This window comes from Colletotrichum chrysophilum (genome assembly GCF_026319265.1).
Source record: "Colletotrichum chrysophilum strain AFK26 chromosome Unknown scaffold_9, whole genome shotgun sequence".
Classification (NCBI taxonomy): Eukaryota; Fungi; Ascomycota; class Sordariomycetes; order Glomerellales; family Glomerellaceae; genus Colletotrichum; species Colletotrichum chrysophilum.
Genome location: NW_026517296.1, coordinates 616,944 through 643,171, shown reverse-complemented (window position 1 = coordinate 643,171; position 26,228 = coordinate 616,944). Strand labels below are relative to the sequence as shown.

The 26,228-nt window shown below is 57.0% G+C and overlaps 6 protein-coding genes across 6 annotated transcripts; 4 read left to right on the top strand and 2 right to left on the bottom strand.

Moving 5' to 3' along the window:
- Positions 1 to 6,183: 6,183 nt before the first annotated feature.
- On the top strand, positions 6,184 to 6,901 carry COL26b_002043 (uncharacterized protein; the record flags this gene model as incomplete). Its single annotated transcript, XM_053174975.1, has 2 exons — positions 6,184 to 6,400; positions 6,453 to 6,901. The coding sequence occupies 2 exons, from the start codon at positions 6,184 to 6,186 to the stop codon at positions 6,899 to 6,901; spliced, it is 666 nt and encodes a 221-aa protein (XP_053041270.1).
- Positions 6,902 to 7,083: 182 nt separating this feature from the next.
- On the bottom strand, positions 7,084 to 8,172 carry COL26b_002042 (uncharacterized protein; the record flags this gene model as incomplete). The annotated part of the gene is made up of 2 exons (XM_053174974.1): positions 7,084 to 8,056; positions 8,117 to 8,172. The coding sequence occupies 2 exons, from the start codon at positions 8,170 to 8,172 to the stop codon at positions 7,084 to 7,086; spliced, it is 1,029 nt and encodes a 342-aa protein (XP_053041269.1).
- Positions 8,173 to 12,397: 4,225 nt separating this feature from the next.
- MET26 (homocysteine methyltransferase Met26) lies at positions 12,398 to 14,854 on the top strand (the record flags this gene model as incomplete). The annotated part of the gene is made up of 3 exons (XM_053174973.1): positions 12,398 to 12,628; positions 12,688 to 12,789; positions 12,875 to 14,854. 3 exons carry the CDS (start codon positions 12,398 to 12,400, stop codon positions 14,852 to 14,854), a joined length of 2,313 nt encoding a protein of 770 aa, XP_053041268.1.
- A 1,422-nt stretch (positions 14,855 to 16,276) lies between these two features.
- On the top strand, positions 16,277 to 17,637 carry COL26b_002040 (uncharacterized protein; the record flags this gene model as incomplete). Its single annotated transcript, XM_053174972.1, has 2 exons — positions 16,277 to 16,966; positions 17,017 to 17,637. 2 exons carry the CDS (start codon positions 16,277 to 16,279, stop codon positions 17,635 to 17,637), a joined length of 1,311 nt encoding a protein of 436 aa, XP_053041267.1.
- A 658-nt stretch (positions 17,638 to 18,295) lies between these two features.
- COL26b_002039 (uncharacterized protein) lies at positions 18,296 to 19,892 on the bottom strand (the record flags this gene model as incomplete). Its single annotated transcript, XM_053174971.1, has 4 exons — positions 18,296 to 18,464; positions 18,587 to 18,798; positions 18,838 to 19,152; positions 19,218 to 19,892. 4 exons carry the CDS (start codon positions 19,890 to 19,892, stop codon positions 18,296 to 18,298), a joined length of 1,371 nt encoding a protein of 456 aa, XP_053041266.1.
- A 3,548-nt stretch (positions 19,893 to 23,440) lies between these two features.
- Positions 23,441 to 24,577, top strand: COL26b_002038 (uncharacterized protein; the record flags this gene model as incomplete). Its single annotated transcript, XM_053174970.1, has 1 exon — positions 23,441 to 24,577. One exon carries the CDS (start codon positions 23,441 to 23,443, stop codon positions 24,575 to 24,577), a length of 1,137 nt encoding a protein of 378 aa, XP_053041265.1.
- Positions 24,578 to 26,228: the final 1,651 nt, after the last annotated feature.

Below are 26,228 nucleotides of genomic sequence, written 5' to 3'. Positions count from 1 at the left end.
TGTGCAGCCACTCGTGCTCATTTGAGAGAGCTGTGCAAACTCAAGGCAGCCTCTTCCGCAGCCCGAAAGACTCAATTCCTCGCCCATAGCCCGACGCCTTTCGGCCGGACCGCAACAAGGTTCTGGAACCGGAGATCTACCCCGGCCCGGTCCCCTTCCGTCTTCTCGGCTCACGACATGTCAATGTCGCTGACTCTCAGCACCTCTGAGGCTATGCAACCCCAAGGCCCCCTGGCACAACTCACACAGTCAAGCCCGGAACCCGTCGAAGAACCAATGACTGAACCGTTTCCTTCCTTGCCTCTGGATGTCTCCAGTCTCAACGTACCTGTGGAGGAACGCCCGCGGCTGGCTTCGCCTTTCATGCCCAACAGCTACGGACCTAGTTCGACTGGAGCCCTCTCTGACGCGATTGCTTCGATGCCTCAGAGACAAAACCAGAGTTTGGGGCATCGCCGCAGCACCCTTCAACCTCCAGCCCGCTTGACAAGGAGTAGGTCCAACACTCAAAAGCGCGTTGGGAGGCCAAGGCTGGCTACTCATGAGCCGCGAAAGACGAAGCGCCCGAGTCTCGGCTCTGATCTGTGGACTGGGCCTTCTCCTTTCGACGACATGCCCAAGACGCCTCTCCGCCCAGATACGGAGTTTAGCTCAACGAACAGCAACGTTCACGATGACCTGTTCGTCCCGCGAACAAACATTGCAGGACTCTTTACCGCTCCGATGCCAATTCCGTCCGCTCGGCCGGAGACTGCTGGAGCATCTCTGGCAGCCCCTGCTGCGCCTCCTGCGCGCCTGGGATCACCTTTCCCTGGTTCAACTAGCTTCTCGTTCCCCAACCGGTTCACTCAGCCGGAAGAGTTCGACCACGGAACTATCCGCCGTCCTTTTGCGACGGTCCAACAATCTGGCGAAAGTGGATCAGCTCCGCCTCGCAACCTGGCTAACCGCCTGGCCTATATTGACGAACGTCTTCGGGAGTTCAGACAGCGCGATACCAATCGCCGCCGGTCGGAATCGCCCTTTTAGTGATCATTTTCTTTGTACATTTGGTACGCCCGTTACTACTTAACGACTTTACGAGTTCATGCGAGTCATCTGCTTGATACCCATGTAGACAGACTCTTGCAAGGACATACCCCTCGACGGTACATAGACGACAGCACGCTTACGATGGTTTCCTTACTTCTACTTCTCACGGACACATTTGCTTCACATATCGAGGGAACGAAACCCTCCGGGCTTGGAGGACTAATTTCCACTTTGCTTGAGATAGTGTGCGATTTGGACGTCATCCCCCTTTTGTTCTCTTGGCTAGCAATAGCTGCCCAATTCCTGTTATGAAAACCATGACGAAGGATATGATGAAACGACACTCGACGAGGACGTCGGATATTTTTCTTGCTTGTACTTATTGGCAAACCAGCGGACTCTTTTTGGAGGCTCCGGCGGTGTTGTTGAGAAACGAAAAAAAAAAAAGGTTCCTTACTGAGGGAAGTCACCAAAAGGCAAAAAAGACAAAACAACCCAGTGTCAGTCAGAGCCGGGAATCAGAACCGGTTTCTTTAGACGAATGGAAACGATCTTTAGGCATACTGCTCTCCTGCCCAACTTCGTGTTTTGTGAGGCTCGCTGACGTCAACTGACGCATGTTTGTGCCATCTTGTGTGTTTGACCGCGGAACACGAATGGTCCAATGGATCGATGTCCTCGATGTGCAGTCGAACTTACATGAAGCGATTCGATGAGGACAGCCAGACAGAGGAGGTGGCTGGACCTATCGGAAGAGGCCAAGACGGGTGTGTGGTTTGCTGCTGTGGTGCATGTAGCCGGCGTGATGTGCGGGGGATGTGTGTCGGGTACCTATCTTGTCCTCGTCCATTCGGCTTGCATTTGGGTCAGCGTTGGGAACGATAGACGTACGTACCTCTGTGATTGTTTTTGCTCCGCTGTCCCAAGATGTTTGGTCCTTGTCCCTTTTTTCTCGTGGTGCTTGTTTATTTATTTAGGATACACGATGGGCTGGGTGTGCAGATCGTGTTGTCTGGTAGGAGGCTCTGGATGGCTCGGTTTCGGCTTCGGATGGGGCGGTCGGATGCTTCGCTGCCGACAGGAGTCTGGAGTCTGAAGGAATGGGAGATGAAGGAATGAGGAATGGGTTTTTCGGTAAGCTGGTTGTGATCTCTGCAGGAGGTGAGTTTTCTCTGGATGCTTTCGATGGGATATGGAAGACTGTGTTGACATTTGTCGACATCTCACCACTTTGGTGTCCTGCAGGATTTTTGATGTCCAGCAAGTTCTAGGGCAAAGGGACGAGAAAAAAATATGCCGCAGTATTCCGGGTAAAAGTCGCAGCGGGCCTGCCGCCCTTTATTTCCTTGACTAAGAGCTTGATCACAGTACTGAATAAACCCACTGGGTGAATTAGCCACTCGGCCGAGAAATAATCCAGATGGTCAGGTCCAAGTCGAGCTTGACTTTTGCGGCGGGGGACGGGGACGGACGGACCGGTTCCATCGCCGGCCACCACGTCGCTGCTTCAGTCTGCCCACCCACACCCACCCCCTCAGACACAGTTCGTCTCGAGAATCCCGGATATCCGGCTCGAACCGCACAGTCCCTGAACTGTGGGCGTTGCAGGCGCCAGTCCTGTCTCACGGCCTCCCAAGCAAGAAACAAAAGCCAGGTTTCGTTGCACGGAAAAAAGCACCCCCACCGGTTCGGGCCTCCGGTTGGGAGTCCTCGTCCCCCTCCGGCTCATCTCAAATGGCGAGCGAGCGAGCGATCCGTCCCGCGAGACGAAACGCGGTTCATGGGCGCTGGCCTTTCGCATGGAACGGCCGATATGGGCAATTTATAGGAGAGCGTGTATTCTAAGGCGATGAAATGTTTCGTTACGGTTCTGGGCTGTGACACTGTTCAATGGTTCGCCTTCGCCCGGCCGGAGCCCGAAGCACCCGAACGAAAGCACGGTCCGTCGTCCGGTCCCTTCTCGATTCCCTAATGGAGAAGGTAGACAGACCCCTTTTGTGCTCATGGTTCTAGCTCGCAGACGATGTATGTTTCTTTCAAGCCAGATCCATTATTTTTATCTTTAAGCTTCAATAACGAGTTGGGCTTGGGTGCTGGTTTGCTTCTCCTGCACCTGAGAATTGTGTAAATTGCGGCGGGCGGTGGTAGTGCTTCGCGGTCTAGTACAGCTCTGACGGATGGTCTGTGTGTCTGTCTAGTGGCATGTTCCAATTGGCCAATTGGTCCAGCTAGCTGGCACAGCTGTCAGCCTAGAAGTCTGCCACACACACGCACACACTTCCCTGGGGAAAAGTCTCCGGGGAGGAGGGAGGGGTCATCATCAGCCCGTCTGCCTTGGACCATCCTTCCCCAGAGTCGATCGATCCCAAGAGGATGGGAACGGCCACCTTCGATCTGCAGGCTGTGTGTGCGTGTTACATCACTCTCCTCGCGCCAGGCATCACTGGTTGAACCACCGATCCTGCCGACTGCTTTGGGAGCGCAAACGGAGTTGACCACTGGCTGTGCCGCTCTCCAAGTATTGGCAGGGAGCGGTGTCTGTCCTTTCCATCCATCTCACTCAGCCCGACGATGTCTGGTCTTACGCCCGGCTTTGCTGAGGTCGCTGCTGCTATCTCTCGCCCTGCGCGCGCGCCCTGCGGTGGAGTGTTGGCGCCGTCATGCTGCCCATCCCCCCCTCAATTAATAAACACCAAGACATTGGGAGAATGAAAGAGAGATGCAAGGACTCTTGGGTTCCAATGAGTTTGAATCCCCAGTTTGCGTTCCTCGTCTGCTAGCCCATGCCCCTAAGGCCTCCAATGTCTTGTCCTCCGATCCGTCACAGCCGGCCGAGACTTTTGGCGTTTGCGCTGAGCATTCTCCGGCCCATTCTCCTCACTGCGTCCGTGACGTCGTACTGCACTGTAGCTCGACCTCTGAATAAAATTACAGAAATCCGGGGAGGGAAAGAATACGAGCTACGCAGAGGCAATGACAGCGACCCGCGGAAAAACATAAAAGGGATCTACGTGACGGCTGTCGCTCGTATAAAACCGCACTTCAAATTTCCCTTTTTGTACGGCCGGCGCGCCAGGGGATGGCCCGTCTCCAGCTAGAGGTAGGGGTGGGAACCCGACCCGGGAAATCGGAGGTGTCGTGACAGAGGCCCCGAGCGCCCCCCAACACACGCGAGCGAGGTGAGCGAGCGCGCGTGGTTTACCATGTGGTTTACTCCTGCGAACCATGTCAAGTCCGAGGCCAAAGGTAGGGAGAACGCTGTGCAAGCACGTCAAATCGGACTCGGTTGCGCGTGACTTTCTTATTCCGCGAGGGAGAGCGAGGCATCCGCCAAGCTGCTCACCACAAGGTCAAGAACCGGGGGCATTGATTACAGTACAACGCGCTGCTTTGTGAGTAAGTCAGGCCCCGTCCCAGGGCGCCGTCACGTTAACCCAGGAAGCCCGTCCAAACGAAACAAACCCCCATTTGGCACCAAATAAGTAGCGGATCGTTCCCGAACGAACGACGGCGCCCAACCCCGTTAAAAAAAAAAAAAAAAAAAAAAGCACCTTATTTAGCAGCTTGTTTAAATTACATCAAGCCCGGCAAACCCATCTTAACCCCCATCGGGACAAGGAATAGACTGGAGCATCCGGACAGAAGAGGATGAAGTTGGACCCAAGCACTGCTGAACATTCGGGCAGGGGCAAGGGGCAGGGACTCGCAGGGCTGAGCCTCTTCTTTCCTCGGGGCGGTTCTTCTCTCTCGGGGATGTGATTCCCGCTGCCTGCTTGAACCTCTGTGACCTGGGCAGACAATTCCCCTTGGAAGTGTCCAGTTTGAAAAGCACTCCAGCAAGAAACTCTCTCTCTCTCTCAAGAAGGATGTGAAGCCACCACCGTCAAGCCAAGCCGTTAACCCAGCTTTACCCAAACCCGGCCCAGAAGCCACAAGAAACGCCGTTCGTTCGTTCATGCACACAAGCCACTGACCGAATCCCCCAACGAACGATCAACAAGGTCAGGTCCATTCGGGCATTCGCTTCTCTAATAGTGGCTGCCTATCCGTACCCAGTTCCGCCGCAGCGCCCCTCCTACCTAACCCCCCCGGTCCGCCCAAAAAATGCGCCCACACCAAAGCTCCGGCGGTCCCCTTGGCGCACGGAGCCGGCTCGCGCATCGATGGGCCCCCCTCTCATGTGTCTTTGCATTCCTTATTCTTGCCGTTCGTCTTACACAAGGTAGGTAGACAGGTACATTGAACACCTCGCATTGTGGGAAACTCAATTCCAATGCAAAATCAGCGGAAAGAGCACGAGAGAATGCAATGACAGCGCCGGTGTCACGCCTGAATAGAACGAAGAATCCGAGCTTGCAAAAGCCTACCTACCCCAAAAGAGGCAATACTTGGTAGTCCAAACTCTCGGCTCATGCGAGAGACCTCTACACGGAGATCGGACCAGGCACCGCGTCCAAGCTTTGGGTTTTGTACAACTCAGAATGTCCGGTGGTCACACACACCTTTCTGGTCGCATGCCCTCTTTCCAGTCATGTCTTTGGACGCGCCCCCCCTCCCCTCCCTAGGCCGCTACGCCCGGCTTATGCTAGGTACATACTGCTGCTCCGGGCCTTTGACAGAGGGAAAAGGGAAGGGAGGGAAAGCGGGGTGGTAAAGTCTATAATATCGTGTCAGACCGCACCACCACACCCTCGACCTGCTTTTCTCGCGTCTTGTTCTTTTCGTATTCTGGGGATATTGCATTAGATCATAGAGTCTAAGACTTCATCTAACACACAAAAAGCTCCAAGCTCGACTAGCACAGTGCAGTGGGAAAGCTGACTTGCTTGCGACATAAGCTGTGTGTAATCTCGTCCACGAACGAACCTCACAGCTTCACACGACCACGACGGCAAGCGGCGACATCACACAAACAAGCACACGTACACGCATAGAGGCGAATTCACAAGGGAAAAATCATACGACGGCATCACATCAACATCACAGAGTCGACCAACAGCGAGATTTCTCCAAACAGAACATCTAGTATCTTCAATTCGGGGAAAAAGAAAAAAAAAAGTTCCTCTTTCTCCCCCCACACCCGGAAAATCTGATCAAAAACTATATACATCTTTTTTGGGTTCTTTCACAGGAACACAAAAGAAAAAAGTTATGGCTCGTCTGAGTGTCAAGGTCCTCACACAACTCCTGTCGGTCGCCGGATCAGCCGTCGGCAAAACGACGCCGTCTTCATCCCTGACACCGATCACCACCGCCTGCGCGCGCGTCGAGGCACCCGCGTCCTTGACGTGGTTACTACAGGATCAGCCCTTTGAGCAGGAGGACCCGAGTTCGTTTTTTTACGTCAACCAGGATATTGACGCCACAGGTAAATCCACCCCTCTGTGTGATGTTGGATTGGGTGTGCTTATCGAGACTAGGTAACAAGGCCAACCGCGTCGCGCAGCTCGTGACGTTTGGCTCGACGTCTTCAATCGCAAACGAAGATGCGGCACCGACGACGATGACCCCGTGCCAGCTGCTCTTCGCGATGCCCGAGGACTCGGAGAGCTGGGAGCTGATCCAGCGCGAGGGCGCCGCGGAGCTGCGCGTGTTCCGCGTCCCGGAGGCCGCCACCCTTGCCGACGTCGACAACGACGCCGTACGCCAGAAGAGGAACCTCGTCGGCGCGGTCAAGGTCAAGCCCGGCACGCAGAGCATCGACCTCGGCCGGTGCGACGGCGGGGGCGGCAGCTTCGTGTTCGAGCTGGCGGACGCGGGACGCAGCCGCGTCGCGTTCCGGCAGGCGTCGAAGCCCGGGGAGGGGTTTGGCGTGTTCATGGGCAGCGGGTGTGCCGCGCCGAAGAGGGAGGTTCCCGAGGATTTGTGAGCGTGTTTAGGAGGGCCGTTTGTTGACGGAGCCGAATGATTAAAAGAAGATTTTCTCGGGGGAGGAGGAAGGGGAGGGCGGGTTGTTTTTTTGGTTTATCGTTTGTTGGGGCCGGACTCTTGGTGAAAACGTCCACCTGGGAACGGTTTCCACTGACGTACGACACTTCCCTCTCTATCCCCTTAGAAGACCTGCGCGGTGTGCTGCTGCGCCATCCTCTGCGTGCGCAGATGCTGCGGCCTGTCCCGGCGGGAGTTGCTCCTGCGGATGGCCGGCGCCGGGCCGATCTCCATTACCAACGGCACCATGAGGAAGTTATCCAGCTCCCTGCTGGCGGTGGTGTGAGGACACCTGCGCTCGCCGACGGCGGCGCGGTGGCTGTGGAACGAGCACTGGCGGAAGCCGAACTGGCGCTCCTCGTTGCGGAGCTTGTTGGCCGGGATGCGGAGCTGCGGGTTCTTGATGCGCGTGTCGAGCTTGCTGGACTTCATCTTGCGGAGGTGGGAGGTGTAGTCGGCGGCGAAGTCGGGGAAGCGCTCGAACATGGCCTGGAAACGGTCGAGGCCGCTGGCGTCGGCGTCGTTGTGGTATGAGGAGGAGGTGGCGCCGCCGGCGACGGACCAGGCGACCATGGCGACGGTCCACCTGCGCAGACGCATCGCGGCCGGCGAGTCGCAGTCGCCGTAGGCGTACTCGACGAAGCGCGGCGTGACGTCCCAGTCGCAGCGGAGGTAGATGTCCTGGAGGGCGTCGATGGCGAGGTCCTGGAGGTGGTGGAGATCGAGGCGGGCGGCGAAGATGTGTAGGCGGACGAGGGCCCAGTGAAGACGCTGGCAGGGGACGCCGGGGGCGTCGCTGACGAGGGTGATCATCTCGTCGAGGTGGCGGCGGAAGCCGTCACGCTGGTGAAGCCAGACGACGAAGAGGTCGAACATGGAGGCGGACTCGTTGGGGAGGCGGATGGTGGAGTTTTGCTGCGGGAGCCATACTTGGACGGGCTTGCCCGATGTGTTGACGATGCCGGCCGGCGTGGCGTCGAGTTGGTCCTCGAAGAAGGGGGCGACGTTGCTGAGCATCCTCTTGTTCACGCGGAACTCCTTCATCTTCTCGCCTCTGCCGACGAATACGCGGGCCACGTTCTCATCCTCGCTTGATCTGAGAACGAGTTTGTTAGTCGTGTGTGTTGAGCTGGCAGATCAGGGGTAGACGACTTACACATTGCCCATTGAAGGGTTGGAAAAGATAGCCTTTGGTCTCGACATAGGCGCCATTGTGATGATTTATGGTAGTGCTCAGCACCAGATATTCGAGCTCAGCTCTGTAATAAGAAAGTAGAACAGACACACAAGAATAAAGATACTAAACCAAGGAAAAGGAACCAGTTGAAGGCCGTGAAGACGTGATGCGTTGCAATGACTCTCCCAGAGAGCTTGAGAAGAGGAAAGAGAGCAGATCACACAAGAACTCCTGACCCAGAACCGAGGAAAGCTCTCCCGTTATGAATTGCTTCAAGTGCCCCCGATGCAACTCCAGCCAGGGCAGAGCAACAGCATCGAGCATGGGAGAGCATGGGAGGAGCATGGGGCCGGCTTGGGACCAGTGTAGGACACGGCATGGGATGGAACGGCGTGGTGGAGAGCATGGGATGGCGGTATGGCGCACGCAAACTCCGCTAACACAGTCTAGCACGAAACCCCCTTTGTCGTCTGCCAAGCGCAGTGTGCGAATAAGCTTATACGTGATAATCGACGTTAAGTCGGTTTCAGAAAGGAGGGACAGCCGTGGCTGGCTCCGGTGCTTACTGCTGGCATCTGGGGCTCGTGCCGGGGTCCGCCCGGGCGGCTTCCTGGCAGCTCGCCTTAAGAGAAGGCTGATATGGGACAGCGGTTCACGAAAAAGACGAGATGTCGTTGCTTGGGACGGGCAGGGGTCGCGGTTTCAAACGTCATTGTCAAACACGCTGTGTGCAGTGGTGTGGGAGTCGTGCCGCGCGAAGTATACCCTCGACATGGCTCGACTGCTTCAGGTGACAGGGTTGCGGGCTGTGAGCCAGTGGTTTTTTCGCGGGCAGACGGCTGTAGCGGAAGCTTGGGGCAGCCTTAGCTGTGGCTGATATAGGACTGGGGTGCGGTGCTTGGGCTTGGGTGCATTTCTTGACGTTCCCGCAAGCCCTTGTCAAGAACCGTCTCGTCTGTGCAGACGATCTCTTACCAGACCGGTCCAAGGGGATTGGAGTTGCATCCAGACACTCTTCTGTGAGGATGCCGTAGCACACGCGTGGGTTCGGTGGTAGCGTACCAGCTTGGCTGTCAATCTCACCCACAGACGGCACAGAGATGGTATCACGGCTCCTATTTTTGGTGGCGTTTTTTTTTTTTATAAACTCATGGCTTGAAATGTTTTGGACGAGCAAGCCAGACGAAGAGTTGAGGCGTCTTGTGTCGTTGTTTCCTTGTCAGTTGTGGCCAATAAACAAGCTAAGCAGGTTGTGAGAAGGATTGTGTTAGCTCCCACAACCCCGGCTATAACGGAATGAAACTCGTTGAAGACAGCTCCGCTTGCGCGCGCGCGAGGGCATCGTGGCTGGCCTCAGTCGCCCGCATCACGAATCACGGCCGCCTGGTCCTCGAGTTGGTCTTTTGCAGCGCTCAGGTGTCATTGAAAAAAAGGAGGCATCTCAATGCGCATGACCATGACCATGACTATTAACCGGTAGATGTGCAATGATCGTAGCCAGCATCGAGGATCCGTTCGTTCTCGATCTTTTCGACTGCGCCCGCGCTGCATTGTCCTCCTTCTTGCGGCCGTCCAATGTTGCTTGGATCGTCGAGGCAGTGCAACTCAAGGTCGCGGGATTTTCGTGCATCTTGACGCAGGTCAGCCGAAGAACGGATGCTAAGGCCCAGGCACCTATATCGCAACCATGGGACGTTTGGTTTCAGTCGTGGAGTTGGGGTTCGCTGGAAAAATCGAAGGCCCGTATTCACGAGCTCGTCTAAAAGAGGTTTGAAACCGGGCGTCGAACCGCGGAGTTGAGGCGAGCATGGCCGCGAGGAGTGGAAAAAGTGCCACACTGCTTCTGCAAAGGGGGAGCCACTGAGCCAGGAGGCTGGCGCACAGGGCGATTGTCGGGCCGGGCGGCAGAATGCAGAGGCGGTGCCCATTGACAAGCCCGGTCTAGGGAGACCTGCAATATCGGGGGCAGCTGGCTCCGATGTGCCTGCATGGAGATGTGGAGTTGAGGGGTGTTTGAGTGGGAGGGACTCGGAAGTCTTGAGATTCAAGATTGCAAGATTGAGAACCCCCCGACCCGACAGCGACCCCGACACCCGTGTCCGACCCCCGACCCGTAACCGTACCTGGTAACAAGAGGAAGAACCGGGAGCAAGGGTCTACCGCAGTAGTCTGTTTTGCGCGGAATTTTTTTTTTTTTTCTTGTCGTCGTCTCTCCAGCTGGAGACAGGGTCCACGGAGTCTCCCAGGCGAGGCGAAAAGACTCCGGTCCTCTGCCGCCGCCCCGTCGTCAATCGTCGAGTCGGCGGGTTCTTGTCTGGGTCGTGTCTGGGTCAAGATTGGGTCCCTGGGTCTTTAGGTCGATCACGCCATTGCGGATTGCCCCAGAAACAACAAGTGTCGAGGCCACGGCCATCGCAGGCGATTGTTTGCCCAAGATGTTTTGACAGCGACAGACCAGACGAGGGGCATTGATGATCTTCAGAAGATGGCGGTTGACGTCGGGAGCTCCCACGACGATCAAGCAGCGGGCGAGACTGGATTAGATCATTTTAGTGTGCCAACAGGCGCCGTTGAGCGGTGACGAGTGGCGGATCGACTGCAATTGGACTGGACACCGTTTGCGAGAGAGAGGAAAAAAAGAAAAGTTCGGGTGAGAGCTAGGCCGTCTTCGAGACACCCACCACGACGTCAACGTCGGCTCGATTGAACGGTGAAGAATTCATCCAATCGAGAGAAAAAGCGCGCGTGAGGGTAACACATGGCTGTCCGAGTTGAGGGGGAGGCCGAGGAATTCGTCGTGATGCATCACCACCTCAACACTTGGATAGCTCGAGGAGGACCCTGGAGATGTCCCCTTACTTGGTGCTTGGATTGCAGCTTGGTGAGGTGAGCTTCGCTGGACCACATGTGCTTCACAGCAGTGGTAGTGGCCAATGGGAGGCAGGGACACGCAGCTGCCCGCGCTTGCCCACAAAAAAATGGCTTTAAGCTCGTGGGATCCTGAAGTGTGAGGCAAGAAGGTGGCCGTTGGCTATCTCTGGCTCCGATAAGGCAAAATCTGAATCCCACCATTGCCCACACCGCCCTTCCATTTCGAGGCAGGTCCCTTGCGTTCCTGCCGCCCTGTGGCAGGTTGGGCCAATCAGCGATCGCCTGCCCCTCCATACCCGAGGTACCCTCCCTTCTCGCTTCTCGCCTCAGGCCTGCGGCCATTGTGTCTGCGTGTCTTATGCTGCATTGTCGCCGGTACGAACCTTAGCTGGCCTGACCTTGGCCTCTCATGCAGTTGTCTGACTCTCTGTGCCTTTTTTTGCTACAATACTCGGTTTGGAGCACAGACGGTCAGAAGCGCAGAGCATGGAACACCGGGGAAAGGCAGGAAACGATGGGAAAAGCCAATGGAGGGAGCAAGAAAAGCTACACCTGGAGGTACCTTAGGTGCCTTAGCTGTAGGTGAGGTAAGGTAGGGACAAGCTTGAGCAGGTACAGAGGGGCACTAACAGAAAACAATGGGTGGCTTGCGGCCTCCCGCCGGAGCTCCCTCGCAGCTTGCGATAGTGCTTTGTACCCCGCCATCTTAAGGTGCCTCGCCAACAGTGGAGACCTCAAGCAAAATTCCCCCAATTGAGTCCCCCGCCAGCCGCCACGCTGCATTCTCACGAAGTGTCAGAGGCCACTTTCTCAAGAGCAATCTGCGACAACCCCTCCTTCCCTTTCCAAAGTACCCCACCTCAACGCTACTGGAAGGACTTCTCACCTCATTTTTTTTTCTCCCGGCGGTTTGGCTGGCTGGCAGAATCCAAAAGAGGCGATCAATAAAAATAAAAAATAAAATAACGAAAACTCCGGGGCCTCCACCAAAGTACCAATTGCTCGTACCATTGACTATCCATACCTACCCAACGGTGAGAAGGAGGGGAAAAACACAAAAAAGTGACATTGAGGCTGCAAGCCGACTTCGCTCTCCAGTCAACTGCCCCGGGACCCAGCCCAGCCTCTCTGCCCCTCGCACGCAATTGCCCAATTCACCGACTCGCGGGCCGCTAGAGTTTTTTCACACGTCCACCACCTCGACCTTTGGAAGACTACTTCATCTGCCCCTCCTCCTCTTTCGTCCTCTTTCTCTTCCTCTCCTTCTTCCCCCAACCGCCTGACTCCCAATTTTTCTCCCGTACCTTGCTTCTTGTCGGCGGGGTAATTTCACAACACATCATTTTATCACACTTGAGTCTTTTGCGTCGATCAGCAACAGCATTCAAGATGGTTCAGTCCTCGGTTCTGGGTTTCCCCCGCATGGGTGTGAACCGTGACCTCAAGAAGGCCAACGAGGCTTACTGGGCCGGCAAGCTCTCTCGCGATGAGCTCCTCGCTGAGGGTAAGAGACTGCGTCTCGCCCACTGGAAGATCCAGAAGGATGCCGGTGTCGACATCATCCCCTCCAACGACTTTGCCTTCTACGACCAGGTCCTTGACCACATCCAGCTCTTCAACGTAAGTGACTCACCCCGGAATATCACTAAGCTCATCATCAAGCTGACAACATGCCCTAGGCCATTCCTCCCCGTTACGCCGAGACCAAGCTTGAGCCCATTGACGAGTACTTCGCCATGGGCCGTGGCCACCAGAAGGACGGCATCGACGTCCCCTCTCTGGTAAGCCCCGCCCCCGCCCCCGCTCATGCACGGGCGATGAACGAATCCCATAACGTTAAACAAATACTGATGGATCCGTCAACAGGAAATGGTCAAGTGGTTCGACTCCAACTACCACTACGTCAAGCCTACCCTTCAGGATGGCCAGACCTTCAAGCTCGCTGCCAACCCCAAGCCCGTTGTTGAGTTCAACGAGGCCAAGGAGGCCGGCATCATCACCCGCCCTGTCCTCGTCGGCCCCGTCTCTTTCCTCCACCTTGGAAAGCCCGACCGTGGCCAGTCCGTTGACCCCATCTCTCTGCTCGACAAGCTCCTCCCCGTCTACGTTGAGCTCCTGAAGCAACTCAAGGCCGCTGGTGCCGAGACTGTCCAGATTGACGAGCCCATCCTCGTCTTCGACCTGCCCGAGAAGTCCAAGGCTGCCTTCAAGCCCGCCTACGAGGCTCTCACCGCCGCCGGCCTCCCCAAGCTGGTTCTGGCCACCTACTTCGGTGACATCGTCCACAACTTTGACGTCCTCCCCTCCATCAGCAACGTCTACGGCCTCCACGTCGACCTTGTCCGCAACCCCGAGCAGCTCGGCCCCGTCATTGAGAAGCTCGGCCCCAAGCAGATCCTGTCCGCCGGTGTCGTCGACGGCCGTAACATCTGGAAGACCAACTTCTCCCGCGCCATTGACACCGTCAAGCAGGCTACTGCCAAGCTCGGCGAGGACCGTGTCATCGTCGCCACCTCTTCTTCCCTCCTCCACACCCCCCACACTCTTACCTCCGAGAAGAAGCTCCCTGAGGAGGTCTACGCCTGGTTCTCCTTCGCCTCCGAGAAGGCCGTTGAGGTTGCCACCATTGCCAAGGCCATCACCAACGCTGCCTCCGTCCAGGCCCAGCTTGATGCCAACGCCAAGGACATCCAGTCTCGTGCCACCTCTGCCCGCACCAACGACCCCAACGTCAAGAAGCGCCAGTCTGAGGTCACCCCTGAGATGCACAACCGCAAGTCTGAGTTCCCCACTCGTATTGCTGCCCAGAAGAAGCACCTGAACCTTCCTCTCTTCCCCACCACCACCATCGGCTCCTTCCCCCAGACCAAGGAGATCCGTATCCAGCGCAACAAGTTCACCAAGGGTGAGATTACCGCTGAGCAGTACGAGAAGTTCATCGAGAAGGAGATGGACGATGTCATCGCCATCCAGAACGAGCTTGACCTGGACGTCCTCGTCCACGGTGAGCCCGAGCGTAACGACATGGTTCAGTACTTCGGTGAGCGCATGGACGGTTACGTCTTCACCACCCACGCCTGGGTCCAGTCCTACGGATCCCGCTGCGTCCGCCCCCCCATCGTTGTCGGTGACATCTCTCGCCGCAACAACCAGCCCATGACCGTCAAGGAGTCCAAGTACGCTGCTGCTCACTCCAAGCGCGTCATGAAGGGCATGCTTACTGGTCCCATCACCTGCTTGCGCTGGTCTTTCCCCCGTGACGACGTTCACCAGTCCGTCCAGGCCCAGCAGCTTGCTCTGGCTCTCCGCGACGAGGTTGTCGACCTCGAGGCCGCCGGCATCTACGTCATCCAGGTCGACGAGCCTGCTCTCCGTGAGGGTCTCCCTCTCCGCTCCGGCAAGGAGCGTGAGGCTTACCTCGCCTGGGCTGTCGACTCCTTCAAGCTGTCCACCGCCGGTGTCGAGGACTCCACTCAGATCCACTCTCACTTCTGCTACTCTGAGTTCCAGGACTTCTTCCACGCCATCGCCGCCCTCGATGCCGATGTCCTGTCCATCGAGAACAGCAAGTCTGACGCCAAGCTCCTCCGTGTCTTCGAGGAGAAGGCCTACCCCCGCCACATCGGCCCTGGTGTCTACGACATCCACTCCCCTCGTGTTCCCTCCGAGGAGGAGATCAAGACCCGCATCGAGGAGATGCTTAACAACGGTCTCCGCCCTGAGCAGCTCTGGATCAACCCCGACTGCGGTCTGAAGACCCGTCAGTGGGCCGAGACCAAGGCCGCGCTGACCAACATGGTCAACGCCGCCAAGTACTTCCGCACCAAGTACGCCGACAAGGCTTAAGCGGATGATGCGATGTATATGAAGTGTGATTTAGGTGTTGGGTGGGAAACGATGGTCTATTCAACAGACATGAAGTGGCAATACCCGCGGGGATAACCGGAAAAAATCAAAGGGGAAGGGCTCAGGCACATTCAACATAGGCGTTCTTTTTTCAACATATCTCCACGGCGTTTTGCAAGCGGGTTTGGGACTCGGGGAAAAGTAAGGCATTCAACAGATACCGCTTTCAGGGAAGGGTCCCTAGGTAGACACAAGCCCCTTAACGGGCAGAGGTCTAATGTAGTTAGTACGTCATGAATTCATGATTATGGTTCAATCACTTTTTGGTCTTCTCGCCTGTGACAATGCTTGGAAAATGTGTGCGAACCGCCCCTAACGCACCAGAGGCATGGTTCGGGCTCAGTTGCCTTTGGAGAAGAAGTCGTTGATTTTACCTACAACTTTAGCCGTAGATGGGGCCGTGCGGTATCATGGGTTGTGGCACATGTTAGTCTCAAGCGACAACTAGTCAAACAAGACCCTTGCAACGGATCAACAGAGTCTTCGAAACGCCTTTGCACAAACAAAATGCGACTTCATTTACAGGAAACACGGAGAACGCCGTAGCGAGAAACGGGGCTAGTGTCGCGCGTAGAGGGCACACTCAAGCAGATCGAGCTTTGGGGTTCGCGAGGTCTACTCGAGGGGAGACAGGCCGTTGGTTGCCGGATCGGCGCCGCGAAAGGGAAATAACTCGGGATGACGCCACAGCAGAGCGTCACAGTTTTTTGCCATGCATCCCTCACTGACGCACACTATTCGGCAATTCCAATTACTCAGCAAAGTGGGAATGGATGGCTTCACTGATGGCGCGAGATATGGAGATGCCGCGGTTGTTTTAGGGCGGTGGTTGTAAGGCGCTGTGCTGCAATTCGTTACTGGACGGCGTACCTTTGCACCGAAGCTGATAAATCTTGCCTCTGCGGACCCCACACTTGTCCAGTTAGTGTCTCTTGCTGGGTAATTGCTCAAAGGACGAGAAACGTGTGACGGCACCAACCACCGACGAGCTTCTTTCCTATCTCGACCGGGATAAGTTTGACAAATCGACGACCAACTACCACAAAGCACGCTCGACTGCCCCATCTTCGCGGGATCTGTCTTCCGCTGTCGGGATTTATAACCTTGTTCATAAACCCCCGTTCCCCCTTCCGCCCCCAGTTGTCGACGTCAAAAAGACTGACAGCAACATCATCAACTCGAAACCTCTGCCAAAACAGCAAAACACCACAACCGACGCCCGTTGTCGTCACTGACTAGCCTCATCCTCCCCCGGCACAGACAGAACAGAGGACAATCCCCGCACGCACACCCGTCCCATCGCAGCAGCATCGCAATCATTCCCGCACGTCCACGTCTCTCCCCCCCTTCCCGCAAGCGACAATGACAAAAACCGCAAACAAGCCGGCCCCCAACGTGCCGTTTTACACCCCGGCCCAGGAGCCCCCCGCCGGCACCCCCGTCGACGCCTCCCCCCGGGCCCCGACGCTGTTCCAGCCCCTCCGCATCCGCGACCTCACCATCAACAACCGCGTCTGGGTCTCGCCCATGTGCCAGTACTCCGCCCGCGACGGCCACGTGACGGACTACCACCTCGTGCACCTGGGCCAGTTCGCGCTGCACGGCGCGGGGCTGACCATCGTCGAGGCCACCGCCGTCGAGCCGCGCGGCCGCATCTCGCCCGAGGACGTCGGCCTGTGGGCGGATTCGCAGACGGCGCCGCTGAAGCGTGTTGTTGATTTCGTGCACTCGCAGGGCCAGCTTGCGGGGATCCAGCTCGCGCACGCGGGCCGCAAGGCGAGCACGCTCGCGCCGTGGATTACGGAGAAAGTCGGCAAGGCGCTGGCGAAGGAGGAGGAGGGCGGGTGGCCTGAGGATGTGGTCGGGCCGAGCAGTATCCCCTTTGACGAGGGGTGGGCGCTGCCGAAGGAGCTGAGCGTCGAGGAGATTGCTGTGTTGGTGAAGAAGTTCGCCGAGAGCGCGAAGAGGGCTGTCGAGGCCGGGTTCGATGTCATTGAGATTCACGGCGCGCATGGGTACTTGATCTCAGAGTTCTTGTCGCCTCTGAGCAACGTAGGTTGTCTTCTTATCATAAAAACGACCAGTAACTGACAAACTCACAGCAACGCACCGACCAATACGGCGGCAGCTTCGAGAACCGCACCCGCTTCCTCTTCGAGACCATCCAGGCCGTCCGCGATGTCATCCCGTCCGGCATGCCACTCTTCCTGCGCATCTCGGCCACCGAGTGGATGGAGTACGCCGGCGCGCCGTCCTGGACCGTCGACGACTCGCTGCGCCTCGCGAAGCTCCTGCCCGACGCCGGCGTCGACCTGCTCGACGTGTCCTCGGGCGGCAACAACCACGCGCAGAAGATTGAGATCTCGCCGTACTACCAGGTCAGCATCGCGGGCAAGATCCGGGCGGCGCTCGAAGAAGAGGGCAAGGCGCTGCTCATCGGCGCCGTGGGCATGATCTCGAGCGGCGAGATGGCGCGCAGCATCGTGCAGGCGCGCGGGGAGCAGACGAACGGCGAGGCGAGCGGGCACAACGGCGTGGACCAGGGCAACTGCGCGACGCTGGAGGTGGACGAGGAGCATGGGCAGGTCACGCAGGCGGACGCGGTGCTGGTGGCGAGGCAGTTTCTGCGGGAGCCGAATTTCGTGTACAAGATTGCGGACGAGATTGGGGTCAAGGTCAAGTGGGCGAACCAGTACCACCGCGCGCCGAGGAGGAAGCATTGACTACATGGTCGGAAAGGGGGTAAGGATGCGAAGTCGTGAGGGGGGGTAGACTTATGACTTATGACTGCGGAGAGACAGAGACGGGAAGACAGAGGAAGAACAGAAAAGTAAAGTCATTACAGAAGAGAGCTAGAGGAAGAACAGAAGTATAGAGGGCAAGGGAGAAAGAGAGAGAGAGAGAGAGAGAGAGAGAGAGAGAGAGAGAGAGAGGCAGGGGATGAACAGAAATAAGGAGGGAGAGCTGAATCCGACTCAGAGTATGCGCACAGGATGAGAGACGAAAGACCAAGGCGAATGGAGATATCATCAGTCGCTGTCTAGTTTAAAACTATCAATTTTGCAATGCTATGATGTCAATGAACTTTCAAAGCCCACGCAGCACAAGAAAATCAACAAGTTAAACCAGTAAAACAACTTTGCTCAATGCTATGAACAAAGTCACAATTTGAACCCGTATCCCGAATCTCGACTTTATCCAAATCTAACACCTGAATTCTTCTACCCCAATACCCACGATAACAAGAAAGCCTGATAAAAAAAAATTGGACAGTTGTGAAGAGTTCATAAACCGTAACTCTTCAGAGCTGATGAAGAATCCCCGCCAAAAACACACGCCGGAGGGGGGCTGTGTAATTAATACTGCTACTGACTGACCCCTTTATTCTCTCTTCCTGGGCGTCATGTGCACCTTGAGCGGCGGCTTGTTCCAGAGGATGTGGACCTGGTGCTGGTCGCAGCGCAGCCAGTCCCTGCTCTCCTCGGCGAGCTGGAGGTCGAAGTTGTAGATTACGCGGGCGAGGATCATGCGCATCTCTGCGTAGGCGAGGCTATTGTTGTTTTGCCACAGTCAGTACTCGACTCATATGATTTAGACTCAATTGGTGATGCTGTTTGGTGAAGAGCGAACGGGGGACTGAGAATAAAAGGGGAAGAAGGATGGACGACATACTTCATGCCGAGACAGTTTCTCGGGCCAATGTGGAACGGCTTAAGGGCGTCGAGCGAGTCGTTTGCAAACTCGGGGTCGCCCATCCAGCGCTCCGGGTGGAAATCGAAGGGCTTGCGGAAGTTCTTCTCGTTGTGGTACATTGCCCAGTGCCAGATGTCGAGCGTCGTCTGTTCTTTCACGTCAGAATCCTTCACCCCCAAGATACCAACTCCCTGTTTGTCGAAGGACAAGTGACAAGGGACAACACTCACGTTCCCGGGAATCCACTGCCCCAGAATCTCCTGGCCGCCCGGCGGCGTGACGCGGGGCAAAGCGCTCGGGACGGGCGGGTACATGCGCAGGGCCTCCTCGAGGACGGCCTGGAGGTAGTCGAGCTTTGCGGTGGAGATGATGTCGATCTCGTCCTCGGAGGCGAAGGCGGAGCGGACCTCTTGGTTGAGCTTGGCGAGGGTAGACGGGTTAGAGCAGAGGAGGTAGGTGGCACCGGAGAGGGCGGTGGCTGTTGTCTCGGAGCCGGCGATGATGAGGAGGCGGGAGTGCATGATGAGCTCGGTGCGGGTGAGGGCCTTGTGTGAGATTTGTGTAAGTTGACATGACATTGACGAGAAAGCGGGAACGGGGAAGGGCTTACTTCATCACCAGTCTTGTTCAGCATCGACTGCGCAAAGTCCGGCCGCGGCGTGCCCATCGCGATGCGCCGGTCGAGCTTCTCCTCGATGAGCTGGTAATGCGCGACGCGCTTGTCGAGCAGCGACTTGGGCACGAACATCTTGAGCAGCGGCTCGACCAGCTTGTAGCTCTTGAAGACGAAGAAGTAGATGCCGACCTTGATATCATCAAAAATGAGGCGCACCCACGGGTGGTAGTCCGAGTTCTCGAGGCAGCCGAAGGACTCGCCGAAGGCCAGGTCGCCGATGATATCAAAAGTGGTGAAGTTGTACCACTGCACGACGTCGAGCGGGCCCTGGCCGGCGATGCTGTGCAGGCGCTCGATGAGCAGGTCGATGTAGGACTTGATGATGGGCTGCTGGTCCTGCATGCTCTTGGCGGAGAAGCCATGAGACAAAATGCGGCGGTAGCGGGCGTGGTCCTCGCGGTTCGCGGAGATGAGGTCGGCGTGGCGCTCGTCGATGAAGTCGGGCAGCTTGGCGTTCTCCTCGAGCTTGCCGCCCTTGCGGTGGCCCATGACCTCCTTCCAGGCGTCCGGGGCCTGGAAAGAGAGGAGGGACGGGGAGAGGCGGACGACGTCGCCGTAGCGGGCGTGCAGGGCGAGGATGTCCTTGTGCGGGTTGCCGCGGAGGAGCATGAGGGAGTAGGGCAGGCGGGAGGCGGCCCAGAGCTTTGGGCCGGGGTGTTTTGCGAGCGGGTGGAGGGTGAGGTTGTAGATTGCTGAGAGGAGGGCGTAGATGAGGGCCTGGGGGGTAGTGGATTTGGTGTTAGTTGCTGCTTTGAGGTGTGGTGTTTGGAGTGGTTGGACTGTAAGTGAGGTTCATACCAGGGAGACGACCACGGTGGGCCAGAGGATGAAGGGGGAGAGCCTTGGGCTCGCTGCTTGGATGTCTGACAACATCCTTTGGCGGTCTGGTAAGTTAGTGATGGAGGATTATGATGAAGGGATGCACATGAAGCTGTAACCAGAGGTCTGGCGAGTCGAAGACTGAAAGACTAGAGAAACTAGATTGCCTGATATCAAGAGTCGAGTACAGACATCTCAACCGGGTCGTAGCGAACTCTTTATATACTGCTTCTCCGCAGCATACACACCCCTTCACCATATCAAACTTAGAATACCAACGATGGCCCTCTGCACCTTCATAAAACGTCAACGTCACAGGCTGTTTACCATTTCCCCGCCATCCATTCGCCAAAGGAACCCGGCCGGCGGACTGTGCCCGAGTCAAGTCAAGGCACAGACGAACCCGACAGGACCCCAAGCCTCATACCGCAGACCGCAGACCGCAGCGGCATCGACTTGCCGGGTATCCTTTCGCGACTCCAACGCCCCCCGGGGCCCATCCGGACGCCGTCATGCATGATACGAACACTCTTGGGTCCCTTCTTTTCTCATATCATCTTGCAGATGTCATGGAGGCGTGGAGCTACTCCGCGGACGAATCTAGAGTTTTCCTGCTCCTTTCCCACTTGGTGATAGGCCCGTCGATCGAGCAACGCCGCTCCCACACCGTGGGCGGGAGAGTGCCCATGACGCGCGGCGGGCCGTTGAGACGATTTGTCCCGCCCGTCTCTCCTAGTCTCGACTCGGGATAGGTTCGCTTTCTCTTTTTCTCACTCTCTCATGGGCACTAGGCGCTAGGCGAGCACAAAGGGGGGGGGTGCGGCTGTAAGAGAAGTCGGAAATGTGAGCTGTCGGTAGTCTCATCGTGCAGGGCAGAAACACGGGTAGGCGCAATCCTTCCCGTCGATTACCACACACCCTCTATCCTTGTTCTTTTACGGTCAATGTGGCATCCTAACGTCTGCGGTTCATACCTTCATACAGGAAATGGGCCTGATGTGTTTCCTGAGATGGCAGCTCGGCTCCGAGGTTTTGGCATGGAAGTGGATCTCACACCCGCTTTGTGCGTGTAAGTCGTCTGGAGTGATGTCGTCGAAGTGGCGGGCACAGGGCGCATCAGGGCTGCTGCTTGGACTGGACCTAAGGCAGGCCCAGGGGGTGCCGTGGGGAGCACGACAGCGGGTATTGGACTAGAACCGGCCGGGGGAACGTGAGGTAGGTTTCTTTCGATGGTGGCGGCGACGGATATGCAAGACGCTACAGCAGGCCGTTCTTTTCCTCGTTTTCGCAGCACCGGTCAACGTCGGTCGAAAAGGGACCTCCCGGTTTGTCATCACCTCTGGCAATGAGCGACAATTCTTGGGCGTGCTTGCATTTGACAGGGTGACACGGCAGCAGAGACCGTTGCAGCTAAGAGCAGAGCATGCATGCTGCACGCAATGTCCAAAAAAAGTGTCTCAGAGGGCGCTGCAGCGGGCCGGTGATGGCCCCGCGGACCCGAAAGTCCGCGCATCCTTGGCGCCCTTGGCCGTGCCCTCCCGGTCTGGCACCCGACGTTGCGGACTTTTGGTGGGGTTCAGACGGGGTTCTGAGAGAGAGATTTGGCGCTAAATCCTGCCGAAGACCTTGCGATCCCCCCGACTTTTTGGGAGTTTTGGGTTCTCTCTGAACTCGGCCGTTATGGTCCGGCGTTATGCTGCTGCGCCGCACCATCACGGCGCCGGCGCCGGCGCCGCGTTTGTTGGTTTGTTGGTCGTTGGTTCACGGTGGATGCGGACGTCCCGGGTACTCGGGATGGCAGCTGACTACGATGCGATGAACGTGATCGCCGTCTCTGCGATTCAGTCTGAACGCAAACTGACATTTATGACGTTCGGGCGATGACACTGGGTTTGGGTTGATTGTTTGGTGGTGTGGCGGAAGCCAGCCCTCCCTCCCTCCGGTCTGTCAACTTGAGCACAAGCTCGGCAGCAGTTTCTCTCATTTGGTTTGATGGGCATCGCTGATCAAAGTACAGACGCATCCGTTATGATTTATCCGCCAAAGCCTTGAGTTACCTCTTTCCGAGAGGTCATCCGAAGTCGAGAGTTTTCGATGCTCGCACTCTTCCACGTTACCTCCGCACCATCTCCGCGTTAGGTTTCCCGCGGCCGGCGCGGCGAGGCAAGGTGTATCGCGTGGATCGAACAGCCCTTTCGACAAAACATGCAGAGCTCGGGTTATGACGCGGAAGGAGGTGATGTGGCGGCAGGGACCGTATTCGGGAGAGTTCTACCGAAAGGGAGGCATCGTGGGGAGGCATCATGTGGACTATCCGACACGGACCACGACCACCAATCCAGATGACGCCGTTGCAAACCCAAGACCTGGTGTCGACGATTGCCTGCTTTCTATTTGCGCTCAGCCGGCAGTCTTCCAATACATCCATGCTGGCGATGACGAAAGGGGGCAAGGCGCGGTTCACTTGCCTCTTGAGACTTTCCCCCCTCGATCGACGTCTTGTTGCGGGTTGGGCCAATTTATTGACGCACGCATCTCCGTGATGCAGTCTCTTTTAGACGTCTGGGTAGGAATTGCTTCCCATAAAGATGCAAGGCCACGTCAAAATATTGCTGCAAAATTAACAACCAGACAAGATCACCGTCAAGCGAATTGGAGTCCAGAGACAGAACTAGACCGGTGATCGCCAATCTTGCATCGGCACTGGTAGGCCGTTTACCTGCAAGTAAGCCAATGCTGCACACCCGCAGGAGTATATCGCTGATTGAAGCAATCGGAGTCAATCCAACTCGGATGAAATGGTATGATTATGGCGACTCGCATTTGTCCTTAAACATGCTCGCTGTGACTGTATCATTGGCATCACAATATTCTATCATCACATGTGTGATTACATCCACGAGCCAAAACAGACAACACATGATGCGATCACAGAAGCCGCAGTATAACCAACGTACATCAAATGGAAAGTCGGCTTGAGCCTCCGACTTTCTGCACTATTATTCCGACTGGTGAACCCCGACATTCTGGCTCAAAAGGGCAAGAAAACTCAACGGAACCGGCAGGTCAAGCCGAGGGGGTCCGAGATCGGGCCACGGGGACAGGGGTCCGACCGGCGCCCCGCAGCATGCAAATCCTCGGAGAGGGACCGGCTTACTTCGGTCCACCCGTTTACACATCCTCAGACCATATTCAACAACACTCATTTTACTTTCTTTGCAGCGCTCAAACTCCCTTCTTCAACTTATATCTTTAGTCCCAAGGCGAAAGTTCTCCAAAAACTCACTAGCGAACGCCCATTCCCAGAAATCGCAGACACCAACCCCCCACCCCCCACCATGGCTTTCACAGTCCTGTCCGACGAGGACGTAAAACAGCTCTTCCAGAACTTCGGCCCCGACGACGTCTCCCACATGTCCGACGTCCTCACGGACGCCTTCCTCTCCTACTCCGTCGGCCAAGAAGCACAATACCAGCCGCACCGCGCCGCCGTCGTCCGCCCGGACGGCACCACCGGCCTCTTCATGCCCGCGACCATGGAGGGCGGCATGTCCGTCAAGGTCGTCGGGCTCCCGCCGCCGCACGCCGCGGCCGGCGGCCTGCGCTGCGTGCTCACCGTGTGCGATGGCACCGGCCGCGCCGTCGGCGTGATCAACGCCGAGGAGCTGACCGCCTTCCGTACGTCGCTGGGCTCCATCCTGCTGTACCGCTACCGACAGGCGACGGAGAAGATTGTGGTCTTCGGCGCGGGGAAGCAGGCGCTGTGGCATCTGCGCCTGGCTCTCGTGCTGCGCGGCGGGGATATGAAGAGCGTCACGATCGTTAACCGGTCTGAGGGCCGCGCGCGCCAGCTGATCGAGCGGTTGCGGCAGATGGGTTCCGCAAGTGGTGTTGGGGACTGCTCGGGGGTGGAGTTCTCTGTCATCGAGGCCGCGCCGGGGACGACGCCTGCGGATGAGGGTGCGCTGCGGGCTGCTGTTGAGGGGAGCGATGTCATCTTCTGCACGACGCCCTCGACTGAGCGGCTGTTCCCCGCGGAGTGGCTGACGTCGGAGCGCGCGACGGCGAAGACGCGGTACATTGCCGCGATTGGGTCGTACAAGCTCAACATGAAGGAGATCGACCCCGACTTCCTCAGGGCTGTTATCGACACGCCGCTGGGAGCGTATGCGCCGTCGCAGGGCGAGAAGAAGGATGGCGTGATCTTTGTGGACAGCCGGGAGGCGTGCTTTTTGGAGGCCGGCGAGCTTGTGGAGGCCAAGATTCCCGCGGAGAAGATTGTCGAAGTTGGCGAGTTCACGGACAGGCTGCGGAAAGCGGGCGACGATGAGGCGAAGGGGCTGAAGGAGTGGCTTGCGAATGGTCTTGTTGTGTATAAGAGTGTTGGCATTGGTATCATGGATCTGTCGCTTGGAAAGGTCATTCTGGAGCTCGCTGGGAAGCACAAGGTCGGCACCACCTTGGCGAAGTTTTAGACGCTTTAGTAGTTAGAAGAAGTATGCGTCGGATATAGAGAGGAATAGAAATTTGGTTGCGACAATGCTTCCACAATCATCTTGTGCTGTTAAGTATCTGGTCCATGGATGGAATACAAGCCGTAGCAGCATACTGCGTTAGTAGAAAAAGTTGCCTGTTTGGGGCCCGATCCGGCCCCGATCCGGCCCCGCTTTTCCGGGCTCTCCTCCGCGGCCGCCGATCTGCACCAAGTAGGTATGCAATGATGCTTCGTTCTCCAGCGAAGACGACAAGCTACCTGATACGCAGTCATCTGCATACCTCTGCGGTTATTCGTCAACTCCAAATAGCTAATTACCGTGCTCTTTGGATGGCGTCCTAGTAAATGATTGGCAATGCTATCGACCGTTTCCCCGCAATGACTTGTAAAACCCCGCGCGGGGTAGGCCCGGAGGATCATCGTAGGCAGTGATTCTTCTTACGGCCATCGGCGCCGAAGTCCGATTACAACTCTTCGTTCGGGGTGTCGTTTTCCTCAGACCAGTCTCATGGACTTGGTACACATCTAGATCATGTCCCCGGACAACAAATCTGATTTAGATGACATGGCATCAGAAACACACTCTCAAGTTTGCTTGCAATTCTTTCACGGCTCCTCTCTGACTCAAAATGAAGCCATATCTCGCCTTCATACTCTCGGTCCTCATAAAATCCACTCTCGCATTCACCCCCAACTGCACCGCAACGACCTTCACCCTCCCAAATACAACCCTCATATCGGCCTCCCTCCACCCCGCCAACACCACCCTCCTCATCCCGCAAGTCCCCTCTTGTGGCGGCGCCTCCTTCAACCTCACAACACCCATCTCAATCTGCCGGGTCGTCCTTGACGTTGCAACATCCCCCTCAAGCGCCGTGCGCGTGGAAGGCTGGCTACCGCCCCCCGAGGCCTGGAACTCCCGGCTGCTCGCGTCAGGGACGGGCGGCATCGGCGGCTGCGTCGATTACCCCGTCTTGCAGAGCGGTTGTCTGCTCGGGTTTGCGACCTTCGGGACGAATGCAGGACACGACGGCGCGGCGGGGTGGGATTTCTTCCTGGACAAGCCGGAGACGATCCGAGACTTTGGGACGAGGGGGGTGCATGTTGAGGTTGAGACGGCGCGGAGGGTTGTCGGCGCGTATTACCGCCGGGAGGAGAAGGTGAGGTATTATCAGGGGTGTAGTACGGGGGGGCGGCAGGGGTTGCAGGAAGCGGCGTTATTTCCGGACGACTTTGATGGGGTGCTGGTCGGCGCACCCGGGGTAGATTGGTTGCATATTGTGGCGTCCAAGGGGATTTTGGCAACGAGGATTGGGTGGCCTGATATTGGCTCGGAGGGGTATGTGAGGAATGAGGTGTGGGAGGAGATTGTGCGGAGGCAGGTTGAGATGTTTGATGCCGCGGACGGGGTGGAGGATGGGATTGTTGATGAGCCTTTGAGGCATGTTTTTGACCCGGCGGTGATGGCTTGTAAAGAGGGGGAGGAGGAGAGGGAGGTGTGTTTGGGGCCGGAGCAGGTTGAGTCTGTGAGGAGGGCGTATGAGCCGATTAGGGATTCTGAGGGGAGGGTTGTGTATCCTGCCTTCGGGCTCGGGGCGGACACGGGTGTGTTTTCGGATAACATCGTGGAT